The sequence below is a fragment of the Ranitomeya imitator genome, chromosome 3, assembly GCF_032444005.1.
Source record: "Ranitomeya imitator isolate aRanImi1 chromosome 3, aRanImi1.pri, whole genome shotgun sequence".
Taxonomy (NCBI): Eukaryota; Metazoa; Chordata; class Amphibia; order Anura; family Dendrobatidae; genus Ranitomeya; species Ranitomeya imitator.
Window position 1 is genome coordinate 105059467 of NC_091284.1, and position 25795 is coordinate 105085261.

General features: G+C 45.5%; 1 protein-coding gene across 3 annotated transcripts in view; it reads right to left on the minus strand.

The window, feature by feature from the left end:
• Positions 1-273: 273 nt before the first annotated feature.
• PIMREG (PICALM interacting mitotic regulator) overlaps positions 274-25795 on the minus strand; it is a 55375-nt gene continuing 29853 nt past the window's right edge. Inside the window, exons 3-6 of one of the 3 annotated variants that reach the window (XM_069761262.1) lie at positions 7575-7912; positions 6350-6445; positions 3896-3942; positions 274-1106 (exon numbers count right to left, since the gene is read on the minus strand). In XM_069761262.1, the coding sequence (XP_069617363.1) occupies positions 3912-3942; positions 6350-6445; positions 7575-7912 (465 nt within the window). In that variant the 3' untranslated portion in view covers positions 274-1106; positions 3896-3911. The remainder of the gene's footprint in view (positions 1107-3895; positions 3943-6349; positions 6446-7574; positions 7913-25795) is intronic. The other 2 variants (XM_069761260.1, XM_069761261.1) reach the window with 2 other exon arrangements.

Sequence of the window (25795 nt, forward strand, 5' to 3'; positions counted from 1 at the left end):
CTTTACTGTTCGGGTTCGCCCATCTCTAGTCTGCGGTCTTTGTGGCGACGGATTCCCTTTAAAAAGATGGAGGTTGCTTAGAGCAACACAAAATACAATGCAGATGTGTAACATCACATTATTTCTCTCCGTTTCATGAACTGATTGGACAGGTGGCTGCATAGTAGGATACATATCTTTTGCTACTGACTTGAGTAATGAAGATAATAAAATTATCGCTGTATTTAAAAAAAAAAAAAAGTCATCTAAAAAGAAAAAGAAGCCCACACGTGCATTTTTCAGAAATGATTATTATGATACAGAAAATATACACACTTCCAATAATATCACAAAGTACAAAAGTGTTTCCTTCATTTCAAGCATTTTAAAAATAGGTAGACAAGCCGATTGCATTGCATATTAAATATTGCTTTATAAAAGTGTACTGCTTTCGTTTAAAACCTTAGCAATTCATTAGCTTATGATAATCAATATTAGTAAAATCAAGAAAAGTGGCTCCAGCTATGCAGCAAATACATCACTTTGTTTAGCATACTCTAGATTACGGGACTTCTTGCCAGTTTATTCATATAGAATTTTTATGTGCAGACAGGTATCAATAATTTGGAGGACATATATTTGTCCTGACTCCGTTTATGGAGACAAAGGCCAATTTGAATTATGAATGATTGCTCCAAAACGTGCCTGTCAGAACCTGCTGAATGTGACCCCATACACCAGCAGGTTTCAATAATAACCGCCTATGGAACACTACCCATTACATGCTCATTCTTTCTTCAAATAACCCGTTAGGTGAATATTAGTGTTGTGGATAAATATCGTTTGTTGCAGAAAGATACAGTCTGAGTGCACAGGACACACGTCTCGCACAGCGCTGCGGTTAGTAACGGCCATTCGGACATACAAGAATAAAAAAAAGACAAAGAAGGTTACGTATCGCGTATCGTTAACGCGCGCCAATATTGCCAATACTGGTTAACGCCACCTCAGTCCAGCCTTCAAGTGTACGCTGAAGTTTCCGTGTACTTCTCCAAGACAGCCGAGAATGGCGAGTACAACGCAGGTTTTTGGTCATTACACTGTGGTAATTTAAAATAGCTTCTTTCCTGAGGACAAAAAAAAAAAAAAAAAAACACAGAAACACGTGGGATAAATATAGATATTTCAAGATTCATGCATTTCTTACCACAACCATTCATCCAAGACCCAAAAGAAGAAAAAAAAGAACCATTTCCTCAGTAGAACGTGTGATCATTCATACGCTTACATTGTTTTTTTTTTTCTTTACACGATCAGTTACCCATTACACATGGGTGATTGGGAAAGAGAATAGACACAGGAAACATTTTCAGGACCAATGAGGTAGATAGTCATTTAGTCAGCATCAGCCAGGAGTTAGAGGAGCAGAGATGGAGCAAGAGGAGAGTAGGAAAAGCTTCACTGCCAGGTTGTGTGTGAAGGAAGATTACAGCCTAGTGCTTCCTTCATGTTCCTCATGTTTTGAAAATAAGTTTAAAAACAAACAAAAAAAAAACCGCTACTGATCCATTGAATTTAAAATCTATTGTTTTTTCAATAAATACATTGCATTTTTTTTTTTTAACCAGTTTGATTTATAAATGATACAGAGGGGAAGGGTCAGGCAATCTTGTGACTTTTCTTTCTTCTTCTTCTTAAAAAAAAAAAAAAAAAAAAAATGGATGTAAAAAAGGATGACCATGCACTTGCCTACATCCTCCTTAAACTGCAATGTCTAAAAACAACAGATTAAAAACTCAGTTTTCAGGAATGTCGAAAAGCACTGCAGACTGCATTTTTTTGTTTTTAAAAGGATGCAGATTAATAATGGACATGTAGTATATATAAGTCAAACCAATTTATACTTCCATAAAACGCCAAATATCCGTTTATTTTTTTTACAGTACAAACGGATATGTCAAGTGCATGCACCACTAAAACGTAGCGTGACAGTACTAAGGGGATATGTGCCCTCTCAGGATCTGTTTAATGGACTGATGGGTGGCACAACAGGATCTATACTTAAAAAAAAAAAAAACTGCTCCGTGAGCAAAAGCTGTCCTGGGTTTCGGCAGCGCATCATCTAGTATGAATGGGAATCACTTTTGCTCACTGAGCAATTTAGTATGTGAATGATTTTTTTTTGCAATGCACTTAAGATTACGTCACTGGATAATCATGAAATTAGCGTTTATTAACCCCTTTCCGTCCGAGGACGGAATAGTATGTCTGAGGACAGAACCCCCGCTTTGATGCGGGCTCACCACCGGAGCCAGGACATGTTAGCTGTTTTGTACAGCTGACATGTGCCCGCAATAGCGGCGGGTGGAACAGCGATCCACCCGCCGATATTAACTAGTTAAATGCCGCTGTCAAACTGACATCGACATTTAACAAGCGCTTCCGGCCATCGGGCCGGAAATGCGCGCATCGTTGACCAGTCACGTGATCGGGGGTCAGTGATGCGTTGGAATGACAACCAGAGGTCTACTGAAGACCTCTATTAAAGTCAATGGGTCCGTGTAAAACACGTACCGCACACGGACGCTGTCAGTGTGCCGTGCAGGAGACAGCGCTACAGTAAGCGCTGTCTTTCCCCCCCCGTGGTGCTGAAGCCGCCATTCATATCTTCTCTCCAGCAGCGTTTGCTGGAGAGAAGATAGGAAAAATCCTATTTTTTTTCGTGTTTAAAATAAAGATCCCTGTCCACATCCCCCTCCCACCCCGTGTACCCCCCATCCCTTCCCCCCGCTGTTAATAAAATACTCACCGGACTCCCTCGCTGGCGCTGCTTCCTGTCCTCGCCGCAGCTTCTCCTGTATGAGCGGTCACGTGGTGCCGCCTATTACAGTGATAAATATGCGGCTCCACCTCCCATAGGGGTGGAGCCGCGTATTCATGCCTGTAATGGCCGGCACCACATGACCGCTCATACAGGAGAAGCTGCGGCGCGGAGAGGACGCTGCGAGGGAGCCGGGTGAGTATTTCATTAACAGCGGGCGGGCGCACAGGGGGTGGGAGGGGGGTCGGGAGGGGTTTGGGGACAGGGATCTTATTTTTTTTTTCGTGTTTAAAATAAAGGATTTTTCATATCTTCTCTCCAGCGAATGCTGCTGGAGAGAAGATATGAATGGCGGCTTCAGCACCAGATGCAGGGGACAGCGCTCATCTCTAGCGCTGTCTCCTGCACGCTCCGTGTGGTACCCAGTCGGCACACGTGTGCCGCACGGATGGCCTACGTGAGCTCACGGACACGGATAACTCCGGTACCGATTTTTCCTGTACCGGAATTATCTGGACGTGTGGGACAGGCCTAATTAAGAGAGCTGAAGGAAGGGTTTGCAATGTGATACAGCTTACGTCTGCTGCAATGGCCCTTCCCCCACAAGGATTGATGCAGGAGGGTAGACTAGCAGATCAGGGCTGTATCATTACATCTCACACACTGAGAAACGTGCTAAAAGGTATGGTGCGGTGTTGCTCCCTGCTTATAATTGGTCAGTATCATACAGGAAGAAGTACACACCCCCAGTGAAAACTGTCTAACACCCACTTGGACTTTACTTTTTTTTTTTCTTTTTTCTTAACTCATTAGCAATCAGAGTATTTGGCACCGAATTTCTCCGCAAAGATCCTCTAACAAATTGAAGATAAATGTATATGACAAACACATACCAAACATTTATAGATTCAGTCCTGGAAATATGACACAATGTGATCTCAGTGTCTGTAAAAAAGTGTTAAAGGAATACCAGTGCTCTTAGCGTCAAAAGGTCAGTGGTTTAAAGGAGAAACGTAGATATCGAGGTGGGTTAGTAAATAGATCCACGTCATGCAAAGCTTATAGGACACGCTGAATAAAACTCTGGAACTTTACCTGCCAAACACATTCTTCAGTTATCAATGAGAGAAACGGTCATGTCGCTGATAATAGATGGAAGAACAATACATGTCAGCAGATTGTTTGGTGCCCATTAGGCCAGATTACTTGGCTTCTTCTAAAGTCATTGCAGGAGCTTTTCAGCATAGTGTAGATTGTGTCTGTGTATAACACCTGGCCGTAGCATTTACTACAAGTGAGCTCAATGTTTTAGTTTTTAAGGCTCCTCCTACGCATTACACTAATGTCAGACAAATCTGCTGATATTAATGAGCTCGGCGGACAAGCCAATATGTACGAGCCATTAGAGATGTCTGTCGGTGGCATTCTCGTAGAGAACAGAAGAGCTCTCCCATGTATGAGAGAAGGGGTCGAGATGGCTGGCGCCGAAGCATCATTCATTCAAGCATCTCTGACTCTAGAAGTTCTGGTTGCCACAAACCAGCAGATATTCATCTCCAACAGAGCATAAGCTATAAGGACAATTCAGGTTTCCATATACAATTGTATGCAGGAATCTGGGCAGAAGAACAATTACCAATGTGAAATCTATTCTCTATTCAGAACAGATCTGAAACCAAATTTTCTGCATTTCTAGCAATCAAAAGGGGTTTACCCAAGATCGGAACTAACTTATTGATCATTTGGTTTCTGACTACTGAGGTCCCAGCGATCTAGAGAACAGGACTTCACAGGGCTCCATCCGAATAGAAGGGAGGCCTTATCCAACATCTGCTTATTCATGGTCAATGGGCCTGCTAGATAAAGTCTACAGAGTTGAGACATTTCTAGTATCCTCAGACAATGCAAGGAGAACCATTGCACGACTAAAGGCACCTTCACACAACGATTTCGTTAACGATATCGTTGCAACGTCACACTTTTTGTGACGTAGCAACGATCCCGCTAACGATCTCGTTATGTGTGACAGCGACCAATGATCAGGCCCCTTCTGGGAGATCGTTGGGGAATGATCAGGACCTTTTTTTGGTCGCTGATCACCCGCTGTCATCGCTGGATCGGCGTGTGTGACGCGATCCAGCGATGTGTTCACTTGTAACCAGGGTAAATATTGGGTTACTAAGCGCAGGGCCACGCTTGGTAACCCGATATTTACCCTGGTTACCATTGTAAAAGTTAAAAAAAACAAAACAAAAAACAGTACATACTCACATTCCGATGTCTGTCACATCCCCCGCCGTCAGCTTCCCTGCACTGACTGTCAGCGCCGGCCGTAAAGCAGAGCACAGCGGTGACGTCACCGCTGTGCTCTGCTTTACGGCCGGCGCTGACACAGTCAGTGCGGGAAGCTGACAGCGGGGGACGTGACAGACATCAGAATGTGAGTATGTAGTGTTTTTTTTTCACTTTTACAATGGTAACCAGGATATCGGGTTACTAAGCGCGGCCCTGCACTTAGTAACCCGATGTTTACCCTGGTTACCCGGGGAGCTCGGCATCGTTGAAGACAGTTTCAACGATGCCGAAGTTGTTCCCCTGATCGTTGGAGAGAGCCGTCTGTGGACAGCTCTCCAGCGACCACACAACGACTTGCCAACGATCACGGCCAGGTCGTATCGCTGGTCGTGATCGTTGGTAAGTCGTTTAGTGTAACGGTACCTTAACTGCTTCATTCTGCAGAGCCCCATTCTTCAGATTGTTGGGGGCTCCAGCGGTCAGACTGCCAGGGATCAGCAAGTCATCTCAAGTTTCAAGGCTGGAAAAAACCCTTAATGGAGTACTTCTACCTTAACACATATTGCACATGGCATATACACAGAAGCACTGGCACCAACAGAAAAATATGCATGAATGACGTGTCTGGCTGCTGCTCCACCAGGCAGGAAGGGATACACTACCGGAAATGGAAGCCGCAACTACCAGACATTAATGGCATATACATAGAATGTTCCATAAGGTCAAAAGGATTGTAGAATACAAAGTGAAAACATATCCTGCCCCCCCTACATGCTGCCACAACTACATATGCAAAAATCAATGCTGAAAATACTATAAAGCGCTGCGGATCCGCAATTAAATCCACAACGTGTGCACACAGCCTAAATGTATTACCTTATGGGATTCATGGGCAAAAAAAAAGTAACTAGTCCAGTATACACCATTATTACTTCCACCCACAGAGGCCTACGCAAGGTAATTCAGTACGGCTGTTAGTGGCCCAGATAATATTTGTGCTTTCATTATTTATGATAAGCTCCTGAAAGATCAGTGCCCATCAAGTACCATGCCATTTATTATGTTAATACGTCATTTATTAGCCAGTTTATAAATCCCATGATATGGAAGAAGCCAAACTGTATCTTCTCTGGTGGCCGAGCAGATCAAAGCAAATGCTAGATTCAATAAATGGCCCCCATCGGCCCCAGATAATGATGTACTGGTATCAGATCTAGGCTTCAGGCAGGCATCACACAGATAAAGCCACTTTACCTTTCTTCCTTCAAGATGGCATCATCAAATACCCTAGAGAGGCGTTTCAGCTGCCGGATTCCTGCGGAAACAGATTCCAGGTCTTTTTCAAATTGCCTGTAAGTAAAACAGAAATCATTGTAGGAATAGGCCACAATACATGGCGATGTGTATATGGTCACACTGAAAAAAAGACATTTTACTAGATAAGAGTTATTACTAGAAATGTATTTAGGCACAGGCGATTTAAATGAGCAATTCTACTCCATTTCTGATGTATAGAAAGAACATTCTGCAGAAGGAAATAGTACAGATCATGCAGACATCCAGTGTACTGAAAAGTGAAGAGAGAAGTAATTCAGATACAATTCACGTTCCAAGGAACCCTACTTCCCCAATAATAGTGCAGTGTAAAGCTTGTTCGTCAGGAGAAATGATCTTTTGGCATGCACAAAAGACTATTGTTCATGGTAGCACATTCTCTGCAAACAGGACCCGCGCTGCTGAGAACAATAGCAGCCCGAATACGATCTGCCTGTGTACACAGGTTATTAAACGATTGCAGGTCGCTTCAAAGGGATATCCAGGACCATTTTATTTTTTCTTATCGGCTAAAGAACTTTCACGCAGGTGGTTGCTGACTACCTGTTTGTTGATCCCTGTGCCGATCTCGGCCGGCTCACAGCAGTCACAGACCACTCCTGCCTACGATTCTGCAGCTTCCACTGACGTCACATCGACAGAGTAGCTGCTTCTCTTCCGCTCTGCTTTGTTAGCAGGGCGGAACTACCAATATCACGCTCATTGACAGCAGGCATAACCAAAGGGACCCAGCTGTAGGTCAGCATGACGTTGACAGAGCAGCCTGGAAAAGAAAGAGCTGCTCTGGTGATGTTAAACAGGCAATTCGTCAGTAAGAATGTTCCATTACTGGTGCCGGCCAGAAGAGGCAGATAATAACTGAATGTCGGTTCTTCGCCCCATGACAAAAATAAATTACTCAGGGATAACCTCTATAATCCTGCAAAACTGTATAATGTAAGTGCAATCTTAGAAGCTTAAACCTAACACTTTGCCAAAATGAGTGATCACAGTTTGAGACCTTAGGAGGAAGAAACACAATTTCAGATGAAGATAATGTTTGCAAGAAAAGATTTTGATTGCCTGACATGAGCTTGAAGCCAGGATGCCAACAGTACCATAGGCTTAGTGGAGCTTAGCTTTACAAACCCAACCTCCATCCTACCTTCTTCTGTTCCCGGTTACAGGTGACGCGTACGGGCTGTTCAGGGATGCCGCCCTCACAGATCTTCTCAGGTTTAGCCCTTCATTCCCCACTATATTTGAGAAACTTTTCCACTGGGAGCTGCTGGCTCTTCTGGTATAGGGGGAAGCCCTCTTGCTGGACTTTGGCGTGACCCTACTATTTGGACGTGCTTCTTCCATGAATTGACATCTAGGAGTTCTAGGTGCGGAAGATTTTCTTCTGTTTTTTGGTGTACGGCTTTGCTTTGTGGCACTTTGAGTCTGGTTTGGAGAATCCAACAGATACTGATTGGCATTTCTGCCATTTTTCTTTAATTTCTGCAAAATATAATACAGTTAAAATATCAATTCAGTACAGATTTAGTGCATACAAATGTTCATTTACAATAGATGAGGGTTGAGCAAAAAGATTTGCAAGACCCTGGTTTGGCAGTGCAAACGTCCTCAACCAGCACTAATGCAAGCATCTTGGGCGCTTTTTGGAATTAGCACACACAAATACATAACATATAAATATTATATATTATATTTATTTATTATACACAGACAAATGGGGGAAAATCCTGCAAAGTAAAAATGCTTTTAAATAGAAGAGTTAATAGCTTAATTTGATCAATTAAACTTATAGAGTGAATGAAAATCTAAATCATTATTTGCTGTAAATGTTGAAGATATTTCTTAAATGGCATTGGCTGTATTGTTGTGACATCTTCCTGGGTATCTGCCTTTATTTCTCAGCATTGAGGACACCAAGAATTCTGACCAAATCTCCATCTCCAGTAGTTGAAATTATTGTACAACTCTTCAGCCCATTGATGCACAAAATGTCCTGTTGCAGACAAATGTTTCACACTGGCTCATCAGTCCAGAGCACCTGCTGCCATTTCTCTACACCCCAGTTCCAATGTTTCCTTGCATGCTTGGCTCTCTGTGCCTTGTTTTCATGTGAAAGGTATTTTTTTTTTTTGGGGGGGCCACATTGCTTCCATAAAGATTGCTTCTGGATCGATTGCTCTGAACAATGGAGGGGTGTAGCCAAGTCTTACGGGTTACTGCCAGTTCTGAACTGATGGCACTGCTGGACATCTTCCAATTTCATATGGAAACACCGTAATCATTATGTTTTTCATTTGCTGCACTAAGTTTCTATAACTGATCAGTGAGCCTATAGCATCTGATTGGTCTTCAATTTATTCTGTAGCAGGACAACGACCCCAAAACATTCAGTCAATGTCATTCGAACTATCTTCAGCATTCGTGAGATCCGTGGTCCGTCCGTATATTTTATTATTACAAGATTATTATTACGTGACATCAGTGTGTCCGCTTGCTGTCCGTGTACCATAACTGACACGTACCGGCTTTTGGGCAAAACTGTACAGTTCAAGCGGATCACAGGCACCGAGGGATGAAGGCAGCTCTCATCATGGTCTCTGGTCACACTGAGATCAGCGTGATCAGACGACAATGAAAGAAGTTGTATTCAGGAGCAATGGTCCATGTGAAAAAGCTGACGTGCGCACTACCATTGAAAACAATGGGTGTGCGTGTATCAGTATATGTGGTCCTTAAAAAAGGACTGCACACAGACACAAAACAGACGTGTGAAGTGGCCTTACACTTACATCGTTAAATTTGCAGCATTTATCCCACACCTGCTAAGACTTTTGCACAGCAATGTGTATGTAAATTAACTTTTTTGAACATCTTGAACCAACTTTACAACAGTGACACTTTTCTTTCTATGAAATCCTGTGCTGCCCTATTGTCATGTGCTGCTCCCATCCTGCCATGTGCTGCACCCATCCTGCGCCCCCATCCTGTCATGTGTTGCACCCATCCTGCACTCCCGTTCTGTCATGTGCTGCTCCCATCCTGCGCCACCATTCTTTAATTTGCTTCTCCCATCCATATGCACCGCACACTGCTCCATAAAGGTTTATGGCCCCCATAAGATGCTCCATAGTATATGCCCCCGTACACTGCTCCATTATGGTTGATGGCCCCCATAAGATGCTGCATAGTATATGCCCCCGTACACTGCTCCATTATGGTTGATGGCCCCATAAGATGCTCCTTAGTATATGCCCCGTATGCTGCAGCGATAGATATATATAGATAGATTATATATATATATATATAGATAGATTAGAGAATATATATATATATATATATATATATATATATATATATATACACACACACACACATACTCACCTATCGTCGCTGGGCGCCGAGTGCTGGGGGGCCTGAGGACACCGGCGCGCTGTGGGGGTCAGGTGCCGGTATCGCCGCTAGCTCAGGCCTCAGCACTTGCTATATTCACCTGTCCCCCGTTCCAGCACTGCGTCCGCTACGTGTTCCGGCTCCTCTGGCTGTGCCTGTTCAGTCAGAGGGCGGTGCCGGCGCGTCATCACGCCATCTGAACTGTGAACGTCACAGAAGAGGAACGGAACACGGAGCGGCACGCAGCGCTGGAACGGGGGACAGGTGAATATAATACTGACCGTCCTGGGGCGTCCACGGTCCCTGCCTCTCCGGTGGAGATGGCGGTGTGCGTTCAGTGTTTACGCATACCGCAATCTCCTGGGAGCGTCACTCTGTGGGGTCCAGACTGCGCCGGCGCTTGCGCAGTCTATAAAGGCTTCGGACAGAGTGACGCTCCCAGCGTGTTAGATATATAGATATATATATATTTTTTTCCACCCTTATTCTGTACATTTCCTTCCATTTTTGTCAATAAAACAGAGAAAGACATTAGAAATCTCAGGCGCTCGGCCACGTCTCCTTACTTCTCACTGTCCAGTAAGGGGTCTGCCAAAGCTACGTGATGTGCCCCACTCCCCTTGCCAGTGTTTGTGTTAAGTCATGTATGTTTTGTAATGCTGCTACTGTATAGTGTAATGTGTAAATATGTATGTTGCAGGGAAAGTGCAGTACTTAAGTTAGCCCATTAGATGGGGACACATAAGCATACATAGATTAGGGTAGGGAATAGTTAACATAGGAGGGGCCAACTCAGGTAATCCAAAAGGATTTCCTGATTTGAGTCAGTAGAGCCAGGGAGCCCAGACAGGTCAAAAGGCCTTTGAGCCCGGACAAAGCAGTTGGCCACGTAACGTTTAAGGAGTCAAGTCGTCCAGGGATTGTGGGCCGAAGGTCACAGCAGAGAAAGGATGCAGGGCAGCTCCAATACGTGGCAGCTAACTACGTGGGCTGATGCCCTTATGTCTGCTGCAAAACGGACAGGGGAACTCCTGAAGATACACTGTGTGCAAAATTAGGCAAGTTGTATTTTAGAGGATTATTTTTATTATCGATCAACAACTACAGTTCAGTCCATATATACATGTTACAGAGCAGAAACTCCTAAACCCTTCATCCAATTTTAATGTGGATACCCTCAAATGAAAGCTGAAAGTCTGAACTTCAACTGCATCTGAATTGTTTTGTTTAAAAATCATTGTGGTAATGTCTATAACCAAAATTAGAAAAATGTTGTCTCCGTCCAAATATATATGGACCTAACTATGTTCTCAATCAACCCAAAAGACTCAAATATCAAAGCTTAATATTTTTGGAAGTTGGAGTGTTTTTTTTTTTTAGATTTGGCCATCTTAGGAGGATATCTGTTTGTGCAGGTAACTATTACTGTGCAGACTTATTAGGCAACTTAATAAAAAAAACAAATATATTCCCATCTCTCTTGCTTATTTTCACCAGGTAAACCAATATAACTGCACAAAATTTAGAAATAAACATTTCTGACATGCAAAAACAAAACCCCCCAAAATTAGTGACCAACATAGCCACCTTTCTTTATGATAGCACTAACAGCCTTCCATCCATAGATTCTGTCAGTTGCTTCATCTGTTTACGATCAACATTGCGTGCAGCAGCCACCACAGCCTCCCAGACACTGTTCCGAGAGGTGGACTATTTTCCCTCCCTGTAGATCTCACATTTTATGAGGGACCACAGGTTCTCTATGGGGTTCAGATCAGGTGAACAAGGGGGCCATGTCATTTTTTCTTCTTTGAGACCTTTACTGGCCAGCCACGCTGTGGAGTAGTTGGAGGCATGTGATTGAGCATTGTCTTGCATGAAAACACCAGGGTTACTTACTGGTAACAGGTTTTTCCGGAACCCATGACGGCACACCTGAGAGAGGGGATCCGCCCAGCCAGGACAGGAAACCCTACTGAAAATAAAAGGGCGGTACCTCTCCCTCGCTTCAGTTTGTTTTCAGAGCATGAGAGGCCCCCCTGGTTAGTACACATGGCAATCCAACACCACATCATATTAACTAAAAAAGCACCCAAAACAATAGTGCACACCGAAAAGGTGATAAAGGGGGGGAATATACAGGTGCTGTCATGGGTTCCGGAAAAACCTGTTACCAGTAAGTAACCCTGGTGTTTTCCCTTCCCCCATGACGGCACACCTGAGAGACTTTTGTAGAATGAAACCTTAGGGAGGGACCACCGCTTGGAGTACCCTTCTACCAAAGGTTAGGTCAGCAGAGGAGGAAAGGTCTAGCCGGTAGTGCTTGAAAAAAGTTGAGGGTGAGGACCAGGTAGCAGCCTTGCAAATTTGATCAATTGATACCTCAGCCTTTTCCGCCCAGGAGGTAGCCATGGCTCTGGTAGAGTGAGCCTTGATGCCTTCAGGAACCGGAGTGCCACCCGCAGAGTAGGATAAACTAATGGCCTCCCTAATCCATCTAGCAATAGTACTTTTAGCTACCCCACACCCTCTTTTGCTACCCTGAAAGGCTATGAATAGGGTTTGGTCTTTCCTCCACTGACTAGTCATAGATATGTACTGTAACATAGATCTTCTCACATCTAGCATGTGGAACTTTTGTTCCCCTGGATTTTTGGGATTACTACAGAAAGATGGTAAGGTAATCTCTTGAGTCCTATGGAACTTTTGAACCACCTTGGGGAGATAAGCCGGGTCTGGTCTAAGAACGATCCTGTCATCAAAAACCTGAGTATAAGGAGGGGATATTGACAGGGCTTGCAAATCACTTACCCTACGTGCCGATGTTAGGGCTACTAGAAGAACTGTTTTAAGGGTAAGTAACTTAGGTGATAACTCCTGTAAGGGCTCGAAAGGGTGTTTAGTTAGAGCTTCTAAGACCAAATTTAGATCCCAAGGAGGGATTTTTGGGATAACGACCGGCCGAGATCTACTGCAAGATTTTATGAATCGTGAAACCCATCTATTTGAGGCAAGATTACAGTTATACAGGGCCCCCAAGGCTGAAACCTGAACTTTAAGGGTGCTGGTTGCTAACCCAAGATGTAATCCTGCATGCAGAAATTCTAGGATAGGACCCACTGGAGCCACCTCTTCCAATGGTTCACCCAGGAAGTCAAGAAATTTTTTCCATGTCCTACCATAGATTCTAGAAGTTATGGGTTTTCTGCTTTTCAACAGGGTGGAGATTAAACCTGGTAAGAATCCATGGCGACTTAGTAACGCCCTCTCAAATTCCAGGCTGCCAGATGGAAGCCCTTCACCTGAGAGTGGGTTACTGGGCCCTGGGTTAGTAGGTCCGGAATTTCTGGCAAAATCCATGGATCTGTTACCGACATCTGTCTTAGAAGGGAGAACCATGGTCTCCTTGGCCAAAATGGAGCTATGAGGATAATCCTCGCCTGATCCTCTCTGATCTTCCGGATCACAGCTGGGATCATCACTATCGGGGGGAATGCGTAGGCCAGAGAAAACTTCCAAGGTATTAGTAGGGCATCTACTGCGAAGGGATGTTCTCTTGGATTCAAGGAGCAGAATTTTCTGACTTTTTTGTTGTGAGAATTGGCAAACAAGTCTATTTCTGGTGAGCGCCAGGCTTGGACTATTTGTTGAAATATCTGGGGGTTTAAGGACCATTCCCCCTGTCTTAAGCCTCTGCGACTCAGGAAGTCTGCTTGAGTGTTTTCTATGCCCCTGATGTGTAGTGCCGACAGAGATAACAGGTGTTGTTCCGCCAGTTGGAAGAGGAGTTTTGACGCGTTCATGAGGCCTTTGGACCTCGTTCCCCCCTGATGATTGACATACGCCACCACTGCTCGATTGTCTGTTAGGATTCGAGTATGGCGACCCTGGAGTAAAGGGAGAAAATGTCTTAGGGCTTTCTCCACTGCCCATAGCTCTTTTTCGTTTGATCCATAGTTTTTTTCTCGTATGGACCAGGTACCTTGTACAGAGTGAGATCTCAGATGAGCTCCCCAACCTGTACCGCTTGCGTCGGTCGTGATGATGTCTATGACCGGATTTTTCCACCGGACCCCCTTTGTCAGGTGGTGTTCTACAGTCCACCAAGCTAGGGAATCCCTTACGCTCAGGGAGAGACATAGATTTCCTTCTAAATGCCCTCTTAACAGTCTTTGAGCTGAGAGAACTTCCCACTGTAGAAGTCTTAGGTGGAATTGTGCCCATTCTACTGCCGGTATACACAATGTTAACGAGCCTAGAAGGGACATCGCCTTTCTGAGAGTCATTGCGGGTTGACGTATTGCTGTACTGGTCAGGTTTATTATCTTGTCCACTTTGTTTTGTGGAAGGAGGCAGAGCTGACGCTCGGAGTCCAGTATTAACCCCAGGAAGGACTGTATTTTTACTGGCAGTAGTCTGGATTTGGGGATGTTTATTATCCAACCCAGCTCCATTAGAGTTGATGTTACCACTGATATTTGATGAGTGCAGTGGGACTCTGACCTCCCTATTACCAGGAAATCGTCCAGATATGGGACAATTACTACATCCCGGGACCGGAGGTATGACATCACTTCCACCATCACTTTGGTGAAAACTCTGGGGGCTGTAGACAGGCCGAATGGAAGAGCTGTATATTGAAAATGCTTTACCTGATTTTGAATATAGAGAGCTACCCTCAAGTATTTCCGATATTCCTGATGTATTGGTATATGGTAGTAAGCATCCTTTAAGTCTATTACTGCCATGAAGCAGTGTTGGAAGAGAAGTTTTATGGTCGTGTTTATAGACTCCATCTTGAAAGTGTAGTTCTCTATGGATTGGTTGAGCTTCCTTAGATTTATAATAGTTCTCCAAGAACAATCCGGTTTTTGGATCAAGAAGAGGGGGGAGTAAAACCCCTCTCCTTCCTCCTGAATCGGGACTTCCTGAAGAACCTTTTTGTGGACAAGTCCCAAGATCTCGGTTTCTAGGGCAGATTGTTCCTGCTGAGACTTCCGTCGGGGAGTTATTATGAAGTTTCGTCTGGGAGGACAGACGAATTTTATTTTTAGGCCGTCTCTGATAATGTTCGTGACCCAGAAACTCGGGGAGATATTTACCCAGGCCGGAAAGAAGAGGGAGAGTCTTCCTCCCACTTCTGGCGTAATGTCATTGGGGGGATTTTTTTGCCGATGTGGAGGGGCCTTTAAACATATAGCCCGATCCTCTTATCTCTAAAATCCCAATTTTTCCTCTCCCCTGGGGGGCGACCTCTACTGTATCTTCTCCTCCGAAAAAAAGGTTTTTTAGGATCTTTAGGGATGTTGGGAAAACCTTTCTTTTTATCTCCTGCATGTTCCAGGATGTCTTCAAGTTTTTTCCCGAAGAGAAGTTGGCCGTCACATGAAATAGAACACAGTTTGTGTTTAGATGGCAAATCCCCCGGGCAACCTTTGAGCCAGAGGGCTCTTCTTGCCGCGTTGGACAAACCCGCGGCTCTAGCTGTTAGTCTTGCGGAATCTGTTATGGCCGGCAATCAGGCAACACAGCGTGCAGTAATCAGCACACATACAGAGATCTGGCAATAACCAAAAACAATAGGACGAGCTCTGAGACGTGGAATCTCTGTAGACTGCAGTACCTGATCTATCCTCACACAACTATAAGCAGCAGTGGATTGCGCCTAACAACTACCTATGCAACTCGGCACTGCCTGAGGAGCTGACTAGCCTGAAGATAGAAATACAAGCCTGACTTACCTCAGAGAAATACCCCAAAGGAATAGGCAGCCCCCCACATATAATGACTGTTAGCAAGATGAAAAGACAAACGTAGGAATGAAATAGATTCAGCAAAGTGAGGCCCGATATTCTAGACAGAGCGAGGATAGCAAAGAGAACTATGCAGTCTACAAAAAACCCTAAAACGAAAACCACGCAAAGGGGCAAAAAGACCCACCGTGCCGAACTAACAGCACGGCGGTGCACCCCTTTGCTTCTCAGAGCTTCCAGCAAAAGTTAATAGCAAGCTGGACAGAAAAAACAGAAAACAAACTAGAAGCACTTATCTAGCAGAGCAGCAGGCCCAAGGAAAGATGCAGTAGCTCAGATCCAACACTGGAACATTGACAAGGAGCAAGGAAGACAGACTCAGGTGGAGCTAAATAGCAAGGCAGCCAACGAGCTCACCAAAACACCTGAGGGAGGAAGCCCAGAGACTGCAATACCACTTGTGACCACAGAAGTGAACTCAGCCACAGAATTCACAACAGTACCCCCCCCTTGAGGAGGGGTCACCGAACCCTCACCAGAACCCCCAGGCCGACCAGGATGAGCCACATGAAAGGCACGAACAAGATCTGGGGCATGGACATCAGAGGCAAAAACCCAGGAATTATCTTCCTGAGCATAACCCTTCCATTTGACCAGATACTGGAGTTTCCGTCTAGAGACACGAGAATCCAAAATCTTCTCCACAATATACTCCAATTCCCCCTCCACCAAAACAGGGGCAGGAGGCTCCACAGATGGAACCATAGGTGCCACGTATCTCCTCAACAACGACCTATGGAATACATTATGTATGGAAAAGGAGTCTGGGAGGGTCAGACGAAAAGACACCGGATTGAGAATCTCAGAAATCCTATACGGACCAATAAAACGAGGTTTAAATTTAGGAGAGGAAACCTTCATAGGAATATGACGAGAAGATAACCAAACCAGATCCCCAACACGAAGTCGGGGTCCCACACGGCGTCTGCGATTAGCGAAAAGCTGAGCCTTCTCCTGGGACAAGGTCAAATTGTCCACTACCTGAGTCCAGATCTGCTGCAACCTGTCCACCACATAATCCACACCAGGACAGTCCGAAGACTCAACCTGTCCTGAAGAGAAACGAGGATGGAACCCAGAATTGCAGAAAAATGGAGAGACCAAGGTAGCCGAGCTGGCCCGATTATTAAGGGCGAACTCAGCCAACGGCAAAAATGACACCCAATCATCCTGGTCAGCGGAAACAAAACATCTCAGATATGTTTCCAAGGTCTGATTGGTTCGTTCGGTCTGGCCATTAGTCTGAGGATGGAAGGCCGAGGAAAAAGATAGGTCAATGCCCATCCTACCACAAAAGGCTCGCCAGAACCTCGAGACAAACTGGGAACCTCTGTCAGAAACAATATTCTCAGGAATGCCATGTAAACGAACCACATGCTGGAAGAACAAAGGCACCAAATCAGAGGAGGAAGGCAATTTAACCAAGGGCACCAGATGGACCATTTTAGAAAAGCGATCACAGACCACCCAAATGACCGACATTTTTTGAGAAACGGGAAGGTCAGAAATGAAATCCATCGAAATATGTGTCCAAGGCCTCTTCGGGACCGGCAAGGGCAAAAGCAACCCACTGGCACGTGAACAGCAGGGCTTAGCCCTAGCACAAATTCCACAGGACTGCACAAAAGCACGCACATCCCGTGACAGAGATGGCCACCAGAAGGATCTAGCAACCAACTCCCTGGTACCAAAGATTCCTGGATGACCGGCCAGCACCGAACAATGAAGTTCAGAGATAACTTTACTAGTCCACCTATCAGGGACGAACAGTTTCTCGGCCGGACAACGATCAGGTTTATTAGCCTGAAATTTCTGCAACACTCTCCGCAAATCAGGGGAGATGGCAGACACAATGACTCCTTCCTTGAGGATACTCGCCGGCTCAGATAACCCCGGAGAGTCGGGCACAAAACTCCTAGACAGAGCATCCGCCTTCACATTTTTAGAGCCCGGAAGGTATGAAATCACAAAATCAAAACGAGCAAAAAATAACGACCAACGGGCCTGTCTAGGATTCAAGCGCTTGGCAGACTCAAGATAAGTAAGGTTCTTATGATCAGTCAAAACCACCACGCGATGCTTAGCACCCTCAAGCCAATGACGCCACTCCTCGAATGCCCACTTCATGGCCAGCAACTCTCGGTTGCCCACATCATAATTACGCTCAGCAGCAGAAAATTTCCTGGAAAAGAAAGCACATGGTTTGAACACTGAGCAACCAGAACCTCTCTGTGACAAAACCGCCCCTGCACCAATCTCAGAAGCATCAACCTCGACCTGGAACGGAAGAGAAACATCAGGTTGACACAACACAGGGGCACAGCAAAAACGACGCTTCAACTCCTGAAAAGCTTCCACGGCAGCAGAAGACCAATTAACCAAATCAGCACCCTTCTTGGTCAAATCGGTCAATGGTCTGGCAATGCTAGAAAAATTACAGATGAAGCGACGATAAAAATTAGCAAAGCCCAGGAATTTCTGCAGACTTTTTAGAGATGTCGGCTGAGTCCAATCCTGGATGGCCTGAATCTTAACCGGATCCATCTCGATAGTAGAAGGGGAAAAGATGAACCCCAAAAATGAAACTTTCTGCACACCGAAGAGACACTTTGATCCCTTCACGAACAAGGAATTAGCACGCAGTACCTGGAAAACCATTCTGACTTGCTTCACATGAGACTCCCAATCATCTGAGAAGATCAAAATGTCATCCAAGTAAACAATCAGGAATTTATCCAGATACTCACGGAAAATGTCATGCATAAAAGACTGAAAAACAGATGGAGCATTGGCAAGTCCGAACGGCATCACCAGATACTCAAAATGACCCTCGGGCGTATTAAATGCCGTTTTCCATTCATCTCCCTGCCTGATTCTCACCAGATTATACGCACCACGAAGATCAATCTTAGTAAACCAACTAGCCCCCTTAATCCGAGCAAACAAGTCAGAAATCAATGGCAAGGGATACTGAAACTTAACAGTGATCTTATTAAGAAGGCGGTAATCGATACACGGTCTTAGCGAACCATCCTTCTTGGCTACAAAAAAGAACCCTGCTCCCAATGGTGACGACGATGGGCGAATATGTCCCTTCTCCAGGGACTCCTTCACATAACTGCGCATAGCGGTGTGTTCAGGTACGGACAAATTAAATAAACGACCCTTAGGGAATTTACTACCAGGAATCAAATCGATAGCACAATCACAATTCCTATGCGGAGGTAGGGCATCAGACTTGGACTCTTCAAATACATCCTGAAAGTCCGACAAGAACTCTGGGATGTCAGAAGGAATGGATGACGAAATAGACAAAAATGGAACATCACCATGTACTCCCTGACAACCCCAGCTGGTTACCGACATAGAGTTCCAATCCAATACTGGATTATGGGTTTGTAGCCATGGCAACCCCAACACGACCACATCATGCAAATTATGCAGTACCAAAAAGCGAATAACTTCCTGATGTGCAGGAGCCATGCACATGGTCAGCTGGGCCCAGTACTGAGGCTTATTCTTGGCCAAAGGTGTAGCATCAATTCCTCTCAACGGAATAGGACACCGCAAAGGCTCCAAGAAAAATCCACAACGTTTAGCATAATCCAAATCCATCAGATTCAGGGCAGCGCCTGAATCCACAAACGCCATGACAGAATATGATGACAAAGAGCACATTAAGGTAATGGACAAAAGGAATTTGGACTGTACAGTACCAATAACGGCAGAGCTATCGAACCGCCTAGTGCGTTTAGGACAATTAGAAATAGCATGAGTAGAATCACCACAATAGAAACACAGTCTGTTCAGACGTCTGTGTTCGTGCCGTTCTACTTTAGTCATAGTCCTGTCGCACTGCATAGGCTCAGGCTTACTCTCAGACAATACCGCCAGATGGTGCACAGATTTACGCTCGCGCAAGCGACGACCGATCTGAATGGCCAAGGACATAGACTCATTCAAACCAGCAGGCATAGGAAATCCCACCATTACATCCTTAAGAGCTTCAGAGAGACCCTTTCTGAACAAAGCTGCTAGTGCAGATTCATTCCACAGAGTGAGTACTGACCATTTCCTAAATTTCTGACAATATACTTCTACATCATCCTGACCCTGGCATAAAGCCAGCAGATTTTTCTCAGCTTGATCCACTGAATTAGGCTCATCGTAAAGCAATCCCAGCGCCTGGAAAAATGCATCAACATTACTCAATGCAGAATCTCCTGGTGCAAGAGAAAACGCCCAGTCCTGTGGGTCGCCGCGCAAAAAAGAAATAATAATCAAAACCTGTTGAATAGGATTACCAGAAGAATGAGGTTTCAAGGCCAAAAATAGCTTACAATTATTTCTGAAGCTCAGGAACTTAGTTCTGTCACCAAAAAACAAATCAGGAATCGGAATTCTTGGTTCTAGCATCGATTTCTGATCAATAGTATCTTGAATCTTTTGTACATTTACAACGAGATTATCCATTGAGGAGCACAGAGCCTGAATATCCATGTCCACAGCTGTGTCCTGAAGCACTCTAATGTCTAGGGGAAAAAAAAGACTGAAGACAGAGCTAAGAAAAAAAAATGATGTCAGGATTTCTTTTTTCCCTCTATTGGAAATCATTGGAGGGCTCCTTGTACTGTTATGGCCGGCAATCAGGCAACACAGCGTGCAGTAATCAGCGCACATACAGAGATCTGGCAATAACCAAAAACAATAGGACGAGCTCTGAGACGTGGAATCTCTGTAGACTGCAGTACCTGATCTATCCTCACACAACTATAAGCAGCAGTGGATTGCGCCTAACAACTACCTATGCAACTCGGCACTGCCTGAGGAGCTGACTAGCCTGAAGATAGAAATACAAGCCTGACTTACCTCAGAGAAATACCCCAAAGGAATAGGCAGCCCCCCACATATAATGACTGTTAGCAAGATGAAAAGACAAACGTAGGAATGAAATAGATTCAGCAAAGTGAGGCCCGATATTCTAGACAGAGCGAGGATAGCAAAGAGAACTATGCAGTCTACAAAAAACCCTAAAACGAAAACCACGCAAAGGGGCAAAAAGACCCACCGTGCCGAACTAACAGCACGGCGGTGCACCCCTTTGCTTCTCAGAGCTTCCAGCAAAAGTTAATAGCAAGCTGGACAGAAAAAACAGAAAACAAACTAGAAGCACTTATCTAGCAGAGCAGCAGGCCCAAGGAAAGATGCAGTAGCTCAGATCCAACACTGGAACATTGACAAGGAGCAAGGAAGACAGACTCAGGTGGAGCTAAATAGCAAGGCAGCCAACGAGCTCACCAAAACACCTGAGGGAGGAAGCCCAGAGACTGCAATACCACTTGTGACCACAGAAGTGAACTCAGCCACAGAATTCACAACAGGAATCCGCAGAAGAGTCTGCCAAAAAAGCTGCTGCTCCTTGTAGCAAAGAAATATTTGCAAGGATGTCAGTTCTGGGTACTTTGTTTTTCAGCTGATCTTCTACCTGATGTAGCCAGACCATTAGGGCACGGGCCGTACATGTTCCCGCAATCGCCGGCTTAAGGCCCCCCGCAGAGGCTTCCCAGATGTGTCTCAGGAAACTATCTGCTTTCTTATCAAGCGGGTCTTTGAGAACATCAGAGTCCTCTAACGGAAGGGATGATCTTTTTAAACATTTGGCTACTGCCCCGTCAATCTTAGGGATTTTTTCCCAGGACTCAGAGTCTTTATCCTCAAAAGGATATCTCCTTTTGGATGAAGAGGGCAAGGAACCCATTTTTTCGGGCTTTTTCCACTCTTTGTCAATTAATGCTTTTATTTTTGCATTAACCGGAAACGTGCGTTTCCTTTTTTCTTCTAGGCCACCAAACATGACATCTTCTAGTGACCTAGGTGTCTTCTCCTCTTTAAGCCCCATTGCAGATCTAACTGCTTTGACCAGTTTATCTACGTCCTCAGTTGGGAAACATAGACGACCTCCTGAATCACTGTCCGAGGAGGAATCTGAAGACTGGACAGAGGCCGAGGAGGTAGAGGGAGATCGGGATGTTTTATGACTCCCCTGTCTCTGAGAGGCATCTGAGTCTGTGGACGCCTTACGGCTTCTCCTTCTTGGTTCGCTAAGGGCCAATTTTAAGGAGTCTTTTATTTCAGCCTGTATTATGGCTTTTAGGCTAGTGGCAAAATTAGGGGTCTCTTCTTGTATGGTTTTAGTAATGCAGTCAGCACAGAGATCCTTCTGCCACTGAACTGCAAGCGGGTTTCTACAAAGGGCACACTCTCGGTTCTTTGTTTTACCAACCGCTTTCCTGGACCCCTAGTGATCAAAACAGACAAAAATGGACCCTGTTACCATAAGGGTGACATTCACGTAGATCACTCACCATTACCGACAATCAAGGGTACCGATTTTGGAGGCTGGACAGATGCACGTGAAGCGTCCCTCCTGGACGCCGACGAATCCTGCCGGACAGAACGACTGCTGTTCCTACCACTTGAGCGGCTGCTCTTGGTATGCTGGTGGCTCGGCAAGGCATCTGGTGAGAGCTCCATTTGCTGCTGCTGTGAAGGCGGCTGCTGCTGCTGCTCCTGTTGTCCTACTTTCATGGTGAAGTTTATGGACATGAGCGCGTCTTCTGTGGTCTAACCCCCTTTTATGGGGGGACCACTGCACTCCCTGCCTCCTTCGGTGCCCAAATTAACCCCCTCCCACTCTCTGCCGTGCCGCCGGAGTTCCCTTTCACCGGCCGGCGTTCTCATCATGGGCGCCGCCATCTTGGATCCGGCGCCCGCCCCCGACGTCACGCGGGCACGCCCATTCCCAGCGTGCCTTGCGCGTGACGTCAGACGAGCGACCCGGAAGCGGCCACCGCACCTGGACGCCGGCAGAGAGGGGAGGGCGGCGTGGCAGCCATGGAAGGGAACACAGCCCTCTGACCATGCTGCTCAACGCCCGCTCGGACGCAGAGACCCGGGAGACCTGCGGACGGCGCTTCCAGACTCCCGAACCCGACGCACAGGCGCTGCCTGATTCTTCCACGCCGGGACGGGAGCTGGGTAAGTGAACCGCCATGTTCAGTAAGAGGGTCCCTGTCAGGACAGGAAACCCAACTGAAGCGAGGGAGAGGTACCGCCCTTTTATTTTCAGTAGTGTTTCCTGTCCTGGCTGGGCGGATCCCCTCTCTCAGGTGTGCCGTCATGGGGGAAGGGAAAATCATGTTTTTCTTAAACGATAACTACTTCTTCCTGTACCACTGCTTGAAGAAGTTGTCTTCCAGAAACTGGCAGTAGGTCTGGGAGTTGAGCTTCACTCCATCCTCAACCCAAAAAGGTCACACAAGTTCATCTTTGATGATACCAGCCCATACCAGTACCCCACCTCCACCTTGCTGGCATCTCTCTGAACCTTTGAAAAGTCAGTCTCAAGATATTTCTTGGCCCAGGCTTGACGTTTTAGCTTATGTTTCTTGTTCAAACGTTGTCGTTTTTCAGCCTTCCTTACCGTGGCCCTGTCCCTGAGGATACACACCTTGTGCTTTTTGTTACTCCAGTAATGTTGCAGCTCTGAAATATGGCAAAACTGGTAGCAAAAGGCACCTTCACGCTTGATTTTCCTCAATTCATGGGCAGTTATTTTGCACCTTTGTTGCCCAACACCCTTCTTGCGACCCTGTTGGCTATTTGCCATGAAACGCTTGATAGTTCGGTGATCACACTTCAAAAGTTTGGCAATTTCAAGACTGCTGCATCCCCCTGCAAGACAAGACATCTCACAATTTTGGACTTTTCAGAGCCCGTCAAATCTCTCTTCTGACCCATTTTGCCAAAGGAAAGGAAGATGCCTAATAATTAAGCACACCTTATATAGGATTTTGATGTCATTAGAAAACACCCTTCCTCATTACAGAGATGCACATCACCTGATTTACTTAATTGGTAGTTGGCTCTCAAGGATGAACAACTTGGAGTAGGACAACATGAATAAAAAGTATGATGTGATCAAAATACAACTTGCCTAATAATTCTGCACACAGTGTAGTTAAGCTGACCAGAAAGAACGCTGCAGTGCCGGACGAGTTGGTGCCTCTCGGGGACATACTGGAAGCAGTGAGGGAAAGCGCAGGGCAAGGCAAAGATGAGTTCTGAGATGTTCCCTATGATGTTACTCTGAGCTGGACGTACTGAGAATGGAACCAAGTAAAACAGTTTATGTTAAGTTGGAATTGGACTCTGACTCTTGGTTTGACACTATCATGAAAAACTCCTCAGCAGATTAGAGAGGACTCTGATGGGTCGGAAAGCGGAACAAAAGGTATGCTACAAAGGGGACATTGTGTGCACTTGACGGGGGACCAGGGCGTGAATGAGCAACCTGTGACAGCCACGAATACGGCCCTGGCCCCTCTCACAGTCCTGTGTGGGTATGTAAGAAAACTGGCTGCAGCAACAACCTCCCCCCGTGTGGAAGGATGAAAAAGCTAAAGCCATCCCTTTGATGAATCAAAACTTCAGTTAGGTCGCCAACCAGAGAAGGAAGTGATCAGCAGGAGATTATACAGTTTTCAGTAGCTTTTTTTTTATAAGACTGAAAGTTCGGTTTCAGGGCAGGGCAAGTAGAAACTCCTGCAGACTAAAGGTACCGTCACATTAAGCGACTCTGCAGCGATATTGGCAACGATGCCGATCGCTGCAGCGTCGCTGTTTCGTAGTTGTGTGGTCGCTGGAGAGCTGTCACACAGACAGCTCTCCAGCGACCAACGATGCCGAAGTCCCCGGGTAACCAGGGTAAACATCGGGTTACTAAGCGCAGGGCCGCGCTTAGTAACCCGATGTTTACCCTGGTTACCATTGTAAATGTAAAAAAAACCAAACACTACATACTTACATCCCGGTGTCTGTCGCGTCCCCCGCCGTCACCTTCCCTGCACTGTGTAAGCGCTATCCAGGACGCTGCAACGTCACAGATCGCTATCGTTATCGTTCTTAAGTGTGAAGGTACCTTAAGGCTATGCGCATACTACATCTTTTTCAGGTAGAAATCGGCGCCACAAAAGGAGCCCATAAAATGGACAATAGTGCCCAGCAGTGTCAAAATGACATTACAGTGCACAGGTTCCATCTTATGTCACCTTTTAAACAATTGAGGGTTCAAAAACTCTGAAACAGTTAAGAAAAAAAAGTGGCATGCTCATTCTTCAGGCGGCTTCTGCTAGAATGGCTCAAAAGTACAGAATAAAAGACGTTGGCGGAGTCAACGCAAGAACAACAGCAATACTATTGGTGAAGCCGCCTCAGAATAGCGGACAATGGCATTTTTCTTTCACTTAGGAAAACTCGCATATAGCTTAGCACTTAGAGGACGCCTAGAGGTCTCATTATTTTAATAATCTTATAAATGACTAATTAACTATGACAGTATCCAGATCCAAGAAAAGTGCCCCCAAATCAAATGGCAAAACTGCGCTCCCTCACTGTGTGGTCACCAATTAACTCCGTACTTCCATCTGCTTATCCGGAAGTCCTTTACACTGAGTAGCTCTAAGGCATAAGGCAGTAACGCATCAAGTTCTTCTTTTACAGTAAGGGTATGTGCACACGATGCAGATTTAGCGCAGAACTGCAGCAGATTTTTCTGCAGCAGAAACGCTGCAGAACTGCACTGTGATTTACAGTACAATGTAAATCAATGTGAAAAAAAAAGCTGTGCACATGGTGCAGAAAAATCTGCGCAGAAACGCTGCAGATTTCAAAGAAGTGCATGTCACTTCTTTTGTGCAGTTCTGCAGCGTTTCTGCACCCCTCCATTATAGAAATCCACAGTGGTAAAATCTGCACAAAAAACGCATAAAAATGCACAAAAAACGCACCTGCGGATTCTGCCAGGAGATGCAGATTTAGTGCAGAAAATTCTGCACCACATTTCCTACGTGTGCACATAGCCTATCGGATTTGGGGAAGATGCCGTCCTCCGCCATTCTCTGTATCGCTCGAATGGTGAACACAGACATTGCTTCCTAGATCTACAAAGCCCTCCGGCACTTGAGACACCACAGCAGACAGTCTTATCATTCCGCTTCACTTTGTAGAAATATTTCCCTCTCTTTCATACTGTTATCAAAATAACGGATACATTCCACAAATGCTTCACATTTTCCAGCTCAAGGTCTCATAGGGAAGGAGC